Source organism: Cariama cristata, unplaced genomic scaffold (assembly GCF_000690535.1).
Source record: "Cariama cristata isolate BGI_N322 unplaced genomic scaffold, ASM69053v1 scaffold5793, whole genome shotgun sequence".
Classification (NCBI taxonomy): Eukaryota; Metazoa; Chordata; class Aves; order Cariamiformes; family Cariamidae; genus Cariama; species Cariama cristata.
This window is the reverse complement of record NW_009606549.1, coordinates 23,888-33,532: the sequence shown is the minus strand read 5'-3', so window position 1 is coordinate 33,532 and position 9,645 is coordinate 23,888. Positions and strand designations below refer to the sequence as shown.

General features: G+C 41.5%; 1 protein-coding gene across 1 annotated transcript in view; it reads right to left on the bottom strand.

Moving 5' to 3' along the window:
* ZEB2 (zinc finger E-box binding homeobox 2) overlaps positions 1-9,645 on the bottom strand; it is a 31,874-nt gene that overhangs the window by 3,028 nt on the left and 19,201 nt on the right. Inside the window, exon 7 of the mRNA XM_009696395.1 lies at positions 7,810-7,990. Coding sequence (XP_009694697.1) covers positions 7,810-7,990 — 181 coding nt within the window. The remainder of the gene's footprint in view (positions 1-7,809; positions 7,991-9,645) is intronic.

Here is a 9,645-nt window from a genome sequence, read left to right as displayed (position 1 = left end):
CACAGGATTGCCTTCAACACCTTCCAGAACTGCCATACTGAAAGCTTAATTCCAAAATAGAGCTGACAAAAAATACTTGTCAGCATGATGCCACACGACAAATCTCAGCAAAGCATGATGCAACCGTGAGATATCCAGACATAACATATGGTGCAAAGATTGGAATTAGTGAAGACCGATCACCAAACTTAGATTGCAGAAGGCAAAAAATAAAATCAAACATTAGTACCTTCAGCCAGATTTTTTTTATTTTCGAAATGTCAAATTATAATCTTAGTGTCATTCAACTGAATGCTGCAGAGTGGTAAAAGCATACAGGCTGATACGGTGCCAATTGGTCATTATTTTATATTTCGTGCTATTTTTACACATATAAAAACGCTGGTATTCAGTGCCTGAAATGCGGAGCCCTGCTTTGCATGTCTTATTGCTAGAGCAGATCGTTAGGAACTTATTAGTGAACTGGCCTGATTCCTCAGGCGTATTCATCATACTTAGCTAATGTGGCATGTGACCAGAACAGGAATAAACTTCACACCAGAGCCCTCCCATCCTGTCAGTTGTACAAGTGTGGTATTTTGTTAATTCTTAAAGAAGCAAGAGCAAGGAGAGGAAGAGTATGGTGGAGGGTAGGCAAGAAAACCCCAACAGAGAGCGAAGGGCCGGGAAGATGGGAGACCAGCACTGGCAGCACCAGCATGGAAGGAAATCCATCAGGGAAAAAAAAAATATGTTTTCAGACTGCTGAAAGATTTCGACTTTCAGGAAAATTCAAGCTGCTCCTTCATGAACCTGATCTGCTTTCTTTTCCCCTGCAGTCACTGCTGGGACTCGAGAGCAGGGAAAGTCAAGCATAAAAAAAAAAATTTCACTTCCATAGCAAAGTTGCTAAGAATGAATACCGAGGAATATGCTAATTTTTTTTGCCTGATCTAGTCACAGCTAACTTCAAGTCCCACTGTGAAAGTTCACATTTAATAAGGTGTGATTAACAAATGCTCAAGGAAGCCAAAAATTGTGTGTTATGAAACGAAGAGGGGATCTGGCAGGAAAGAAAATACAGGAGAAACCACAGATAGAATAATCCAAGTGACAGGGAAATTAGTAGATGCCTGGAAATTGGGACTCAAAATACATTTCTTTGTATGAGAGTTTCCTAAGCTTGCACACATAGAGGGTTTCTTTTGTTTTTCTTTATTTCCCTTTACACTAAAATTGAAAATTCAAGCTTGGTATATTGAATTATAGCAGTATTGCTTTTATGAGCTGTTTCCTAAATATGCATTTCTGCCAATTTAACCTGTTGGTTAAAAGTCAAGCTTGAAGAGAAGTCTGGGCTTTGAGCTCTACGTGTACTTTGGCTTTGAACCTCCAGCCTTGACCTGGGGGTGCACAGAATCCCGAGCTGGGAGACAGTTACCTGCGATTCAGAGCACAAGTTTTGCCACGATGGGATAATCCCACGGTTTTAGCTCAGGAGATTTTAGCACGATCGAGTCACTTACTTACTCAAATTAGCTTAAAATCCCAAAGCACTCTTGACCTAAGCACCCCAGCGCTGCCAGAAGAAAACCTTCATGGGTGAGGTGGGACCTTTCCCAGCCTCATCCCCTCCGTCCTGCTGAGCCCACTCAGAGCAACACACTACTGTCCCTTTGCTAGTATCTCCGTAGTTGCTAATTTTGTTCTTCTTTTGTTCCCCATAGACCTTCTGCTTTTCCTCAGCACCTTTTTTGGTGTCCTTCTCCTCGCTGAACTGTCCACACTCTCTCCCTCCCTCCCTCTGACTTATTTTTCCCTAACGTCAACAAGCCCAACCCTCGTCTTGTTCCGCTTCTCCACAACGTTGCTCCTTCTCCATTACTTCAAATTTCCTGATTTTTTTGACACGCACTACATTTGATGCCTACTACACCCTTCTCACCCCACAGTTGTGCTCCACCTAGTTGCCCAGCACTTTTCCTCTCCTCAAACAGGAGTCAACCACCTCTGCTCCTTCCCATCCAGACTTGCCTCCACCCGTCCTTCGCCAAGGCTGGGTGATGTGCTCGTCCCTCTCTTTGCCTGCTTTGCTCATCCCTTGCGCACGGCGTTCGTTCAACGCTTCACCTCCTGCTCGTGCTACCTGGGGCTTCCCCCATGCCAGCACAGAGGTAGCCTGGCAGGGAATCATCAATATTTTATAAATTAATTTAGAAATGAGAAGATTAAAATACTTCATATTTTCATATTAATTTCTATTATTACTAAAAAGGCTATACTAGAGCTATTTAGTCTACCACATCCATATCAAGGGCTCAGTTTTGATCTGAGGGAACATGACAGCTTGAGCAAAGTTCTTTGTTCAGACACCACATAACATACCTTAGCAGTGCGCAGCATGCAGCTGTTACAACACTAATTGAAATATGTTTTTAAATGTATCAAGTTTCCGAACATTTGCGGAAGAATAATTTTTTTCCCCCGTGTGCAAAACCCAGTATTTCAGCCATTTAAAAGGAGTGCCTAATCCCTACAATGCATTAGTAAGCCATAAAATAAAGCTGAAGTAAGATATTTTACACTGGAAATGGGGATAAATCTACAATTGTAGGTGGATGGGGAGAACCTACAAATGAAGGTGGATGGGAAGAACGTACAATTGTAGGTAGTCCTGGTTGCTTTATCAACTATTTAGCTAGCACACAGTAAGAGCGTTGTCATGCAATGTCATAACATCAATGGAGTAGAGATGGGTCAAAAAGAAGCAGATTTGGACATTCCACCCCAGAGGTTTTACCCAGTCTCATCTGAGATGACCTGTGTCATCCATGGAAGATGGAGCTAGGATAGAGGTACCCAAGGCAGTTCACAGGAGGGCTCATGAAATACTTGTATGTTGTCAAGTGGATGTGTGATGTAGATGCCACGTTTTGCAGTGAGACTAAATGATAAATCTCTCTCCAATATCTAAAGGAAACGTTTGGGCTTTGTTTTATTCCACCATCTGCAAAAAGAGGTTCCCACAGGGGCCTGCACTCAATTTACAGAGGGGAAATTATAACTAATCTGCTTGCAAAGTCTCTAAAATTGCATTTCTGTTAAAGGAAAACAACAACAAAAATATATAACAGTAAGTATCTCTCAATCTTCCTAGGCTAAAATTCTTTGACTGAAAAGCTATGCGTTTCCCATTTGCAGTGGTATAAAAGTCATAAGACATCAGATCATAAGCTGTCACTGGTCCCAGACTAAATATCACCGATCCTTTGCCTAAGGCAAGCGGGTCTTTTTTCTATGGGAGGGGGCCAAACAGAAATCCCAGTCTTTGGAGGAAAGAAGGAAACATTTTTGTGACAGTTTGTTTTTATTTTTTAAAGGCAGTTCTTTTGAAGCTGCTTGGGGGTTTGGATGTTAGATGTATTCAAACCTGTATTCAAACCTGTTCTGGTTTGAATAGAAGACCTTGTCTACAGAACAAATTTCACAAGCATCGAATATATCCTTTTTTTTTCCTTTATTTGGGTGTAAAATGGGGAATTCTAAACTTGTATCAGGGTAAAACAAGAAAAAATAAACTTTAAATAGCATGTAAATTTTTTATGAATCAAGCTCTAAATAAAGAAAACTCCTGAGCTGGGAATTCAAAATACTAGCCAGAGAGAGCTGATTTGCTACCAGGCTCAAGAACAATATTTAGTTTACAGAATCAATCTGGAAATAAAACTAGTGCTTGCATCAGCATGAAAGCTACAAAAATAAAAAAGAGGTCTTAATAAAATATACAGTGGAAAAGGAAAGGATGAAAGCACTAGCACAACTATGAGGCCCTCAACAGCCCACACAAGTAATAAAATAGAATATGATGTAATATAGAACAACAATGAAAGGATTTAAAATTTCTAGGTAGGATTCTGAAAAACTGTTTCCAGCTTTTGTTGCAGAGCAGGCACGCTGCAAGTTTCCTTGTGAAGCTATGATAAAACTGGTGTGTAGCAGACATGGGTGTTGACGACGGCAGAACAAATGCTATCTTACTTACTCCTGAATCAGCCCATCGCAGCATTGATGACAAAAGGGGGGCTGGATTGCTATCCAGGGGCCAGAATATTTCTCTGTTTTCTAGGTGCTCCGTTCTGTTTGCCCTCCTGCTCACTTACCCACTACTGCTTTCTCTCCTTATCTGCAACGCAAAGATTTTTCTGTTCTCCAAATGGCACCAATGCTTTGCCATGAAGGCAATCATCTGCTGCACCTTTGGTAAGGAAAGTGTCTCGAACCTTGTGCTAAGTAGCTTGGAGAAATCTGAGATTAGATGCATGCAAATGAAGCAGTATCTGCTCAACTAATTTCAGCCTGACCAAAGTTAGGATGAGTTCGGAAGACTTCACAGGGAAATAAGGGGAGCACTCAATTCCTATGCTACCTGCCATGCTCTGCACCCTAATTACGATGCTGCATCCTCTACTTTTAAAGAAATAGGATCTTGTGAAGCTCAGACTCTAAAATGGACACATAACTTCTCTTAAAATTAAATGGCATCCCAAAATTAACTTGGCAGAATTTGATCCTGCATCAAGCAGTGGCCTCTACACTGAATTTCAGATCAGCCAGAACCAATGCAATTCACTCATTGCAATAATGCAGTAAATTTTCCCTTCTCCATGTAAAACTAGAAGCTATTGCAAAATACCACTAATATTGCATAAATTAAAAAAATACAGGTTGTGAAATTTGGGCCCCTTTTTCTACTGTGCTCAAGCTGTGGCAGGCAGAGCGTACGGAGGTAATCACACGGCTCCTTGATCTGCAGCTGCACGGTCCTACCAAAAGTTCTTGGGTTAACACAAAGAACAGGCCAAATCCCATCCTCCTTCTTGCCCTGGGAGGGAAACTCAGTTCCACCGCAATACCTACAACATTCCTGTTTTCTTCTTTACAATAGTTGGTGTAGCACATGGTTAAGGCAACTCGTGTAGTTTTACACGTCAATGTTTCTTTTTGCTCCAAATAACTTCTTTGCAGTAAATCTTTAGGGGCCGCAAAGCAGCAACATGGCCTTCTCTATCTGACTTTTAACCCTCATTCTAGCATTGGTTGCCATAGGTATGTGGAATATGAGAAGAGGTGGCAAGGAAAAAACTGATTATTCGAATGTCAGAAAAAAGGCATAAAAAACCACATAGATATTTTTATATAGGGAAAAGGACATCAGTATTAACAACATCCACTATTTTGCTTCTTCAGGAAAGACAGGATATGTTCCAATTCCTCCTAAAGTATGTTTTTAATGAAGTAACAACAGATCGTGATCAGCGGTCAGAAAACAGCAATGCACTCTGAAAAAAAGCTTTTTCTCTTTCTTAAGTTTCAAAAAGCTGATTGAAAATCTGAGCCTACCCTTACAGTGACCCCAAATGCAGAAGATGGTGTTACTTTCAATTTGGTTCCTTCCACTGAACACAGACTGCAATTTTGCACCTATGTTATTAATGCAATTACAAACTCTTTCCAAAACTATCAAATTAATTTGAAATTCACTTAAGATGCATGCTAAGCCATTAGCCAAAGTCCCGGTGCAGTGTGCCTCCTGAAGGCTATGAATGAGTTACGGAGGCTAGCCCAGCCAAGGTCTTCAGAGCTCCCAACCACCTCTATCTAATGTTAGGGTAATGTGCAGAGGCTCCATAAAAGCAAACGCATCCTTAATAATACTTCACACTTCATATAGCGAGTTCTATCGCAGGATTTCAGCCTGCATGAATTAAGATTTACAACACCCTGGAGGGGCGGGCCGGTGTCATTTCCCTCTGTTTCAAAGATGGGCAAAGGTGAGAGAAAGATGAAGCAATTTGCTGAAATTCGCAGAAGTTGTTTGTGGCAAGGCAGAAAAAAGCACGGTGCTCTCAGCCTCAGCGCCTGTGCCTTTGCCACAAGACCATCTTTCCTGCCTCTAAATACCGTGCTCGAGCGTGATGATGTGCGGTAGTTCTAGAGTATGAGGTATGACACCGTATACACGTTCTGGATCATAAGGCTGAGTCCCATAAAATTGATGGACGTAAAGGTGAGAAGCCAAAAGGGACAGAGCAAAGAAGAAGGAGAAAAGTCCCTTGCAGCTGTGTGGTATTTTTCTAGGCAGTAGGTTCCCGTGCTACTTAAAGACCAGAACATATTTTTGCTTTTACAAATGCAGTTTATTTTGCAAATCAAGGTGATTGCACACATTTCAGCTTGTCAAATTTTCAGCCTTTCAACCATATGTCTGTCGACCTTATGGACTACCAACTTTATGGGATTCAACCATATGTCCAGATCCTGATATATACGAAGGCCAGTTCTAACATAAGAGCTTTACGGTAGTAGTCTAGTAAACCATAATGTTTGCAGATGGCTGTAATAAAATCATTCAGGAGAGGAAAGGTGCAGGGAAGTAAAGCCTTCAAAGCTTCTTCTACTGAATAAACAATTTGATCTGAATAATGTAGTGGGAAGCACATTCCACCAATGAACTAGCTGATCTAGTCCAAAATGTTGCTTTTAATTTTCTTTCCTAATCCCACATGTATTTTAACTTCCTCTTTTATTTTCCTGTGTGGGATTAGCTTAAAATTCGGAAGAAAAGTATAAGAAGGAAAAATAACAAAGCAAAGGATTTCTTTTTAAAGGCACAGTCCGCTTCTGAATTGTAATTTTTTTGTTCTTGAAATACCAAATGGTTATGTGAGGCCTGGAAGATGTATTAATAGAGAGGTATAAGTTTTTTACCATCACATGGTGAGATTGAAGGATGATGTGACTTGCTTCATTTCCTGAAGTGGGACTCAGCTTTCAAAGTTAAGGAAAGTTTCCTCCTGAGTAAGCTTTTTCTAACTCTAGGAAGTTGGAGTTTGGTTTATGTCCTGCTGCACAATAATTCAGGTGATAATTCACATTCCCTTTGTCTAACATAACTTAATATCTCTATTATTTGGGGAGCTTCGGTCCCGTTTTCCCCTAACTGAAACACACTGAGCCGATGTGTCCCCCTCAGAGACTTCTCCACCTCTGGGCTCATGCCTGTCCTGGCTGACGGTGGGGAAGGAAACACTGCCTGCGAGGGGAACCATGGCCAGCATAGGTGTGATGGAGGGTCGTTTTCAAACCAAAATATTTTTTAAGCTGACAATCCACGGTGAGCTTTGGCAAGCTGCCTTGAACTAGACAAAAATCAGTTCCTACTCAGGAAAGAAGGAAACCTTCCGTGGGCATTAACTGAGAAGTGAAAAAGCGAGCGAAATGCAACCGGACTGCACTGCTGGCGTGCAAAATCACAGCGAGACCAACCCTCGTGAGCTGTTTACTTTCAGATAAGTCAGTCAGAGCTAGCTCTCACGCTGCTAACGTCAGTGGAACTTTTTCTATTGGATTAAATGGTGCAGGGTCAGATAGTGTCTAAGAAACGAGAAATACACTGTCACTCTTCCTTCCCGTGCCAGATTTCTGTTGACCAAGTTGCAATTCTTTCTGAGTGCTAGGGCCTGCGTTATTTGAAGAGGGCTCGTCCCGCGAGATGCTGAGTGCCACAATTGCCACCGCGCTCAGCGTGGCATCTCGCTTAGCACCTGCTGAGATGCACCCCACCACATCCAACAGTCCTGCACTAAGCAATAACCATTAAAAAAAAAAAAAAAAAATTAAAAATAAGTTGAACAGAGCAAAAGATATGGTTTCTTCCCTGTTGAAAGCCTCAGCACCTACCAAACCGTTCATTGCACAAGTGTACTCATGAAAGACCACAGAGCATAGCACGGACCTCAACCCTCCCCTCCAGGCACGCGGCCGCCCTACCTGTGTGCTCGTATTTGTGTCGCAGCAGGGAACTGCTCTTCTGGAATGTCTTGTCACATAAGTCACACGCGTACATGCCACTTTCTGTCTTCTTGATCTTCTTTCGGGACAGACAGGAATCAGAGTCCGTCATGTCGTCGAGGCCGGACATGTAGTCTGGGGTTCCATCAAGCAATTCTCCCTGCGAGGGAACCACCCGTCAGCGACACCCGCTTCCACCACTGCTCCTTCCCATGGAGGAACCAACCACCCCAGAGAAGTTAAAATCATATCTGCTTAGGATGGACATCCCTCTTAGCTTAGGAACCCGTTGGTAATGAAACGACAGCTGATGGGAACTGTGGAAATAATGAGGAACCTTCTACTTCTATGCAGCAAACCGACTTTCTGTCTTTGAGCACTCTGCAATAATATGATTTACACAAGCGGACAGTATTTATCGTATTGACACTAAATATTTTCAGGGAGCAGAAAATGCAAAGGGGAGGCTCTTCATGGACGGCAAAGTTATTGTAATATTTGACAGGGGTAAGTGTAAGCAACAGCTACGAGATCATTCCTTTCAAAACACTGAAACTTGGGTATATTCTGTATCTGTAGAAAGGTTTTAATTGAATTTTATATTTAGGTACAAATGTTATTATTATGCAATCCATTTAAATGTATGTCTCCTGACTAAAGGCCTCGAGCTATATTTTTATATTTAATTTTGTAATTTGAAATAGGGAATATTAATAACACTTTTTATCAATGTTCTATCTATGTTAAAACAGCCTTCAGCATTAAGCAATAATGAATGTGGATCAGTAAATTATTAAATTTCTTGATATTTATTTTGTCTTGATCCAAAGAGAGTGCAAACTTGCATGATAACATACATTTCCATTTGCTATCACACAGTTCGGTTTTTTTAGACTAGGTTTGCACTAATTAATATTAGAGAAGATTAAATAGGCTTAAATACATTTACAAAGAGGGCAGATGTACTGTAAATTGGAATAGTGGAACAGCTGTTATGGAGGTGCAGTGCTATTTATGCTCCTATTGTGCAAAGAGGGATTACAGCCTGTAATGTAAAACCATACCTGATATTCACATTTGAAACTATAAAACATTTACTAGTCAGTAAAATTACTAATAAGCCATAATAGGACATAGGGGAACATGCGCAAATGTAAAAAAAAAAAATTATTAATCTATAATCAGTTAATCTCATTTAACTAAACTCTGTACATTATATCTGAATACGCCCAGCAAAAAGCTGTAAGAGTACGTGACTTCTGTAGAGCAGCTCTTTGCTGTGGGCATGCAGGCAGCAAAATCCTTTACTACTGATGTATTGACTCTGGGAAGAGCTGAGAAAAGGATTAAAGGTTGTACCCAAGCATGAAGAAGTGCTGACCCAGATTACATGTCCTGGGAAAGACTTTGCGTTTAAGGGCCATAGCTGCTACCTTTCCAAATAATTTCGTTTAATCTCTGAGTGTTTTCAAAGCTGTTCCAGATGACTGGCAGGATTAGAGGACTGGTGGTCTGGGAAGGGCGGTAGGTGGGCTGAAGGAAGAGGCTATGGTGAAGCAAAGCATCAACGTTTCTCATCCCCCAGGCATTCATGAGAAGAGAGAACACCTTTCCCATGCACGGTGGGTGAACAATCCCCAAAAACACATGGAGAAGGAAGCTTTGAGGGCTTTCAATGGGATAGAGGTGCTACGAGGCCATGTGGACCTCTGCTTAGAGGGATACAGCTTTGCCTCCGAGTGTGGGGGCGATTCCCAAGAGGTCTCCCACTGCTTCTTTTCCCCATGGTGAAATGCAGTTATGCCCTGCAGAGAT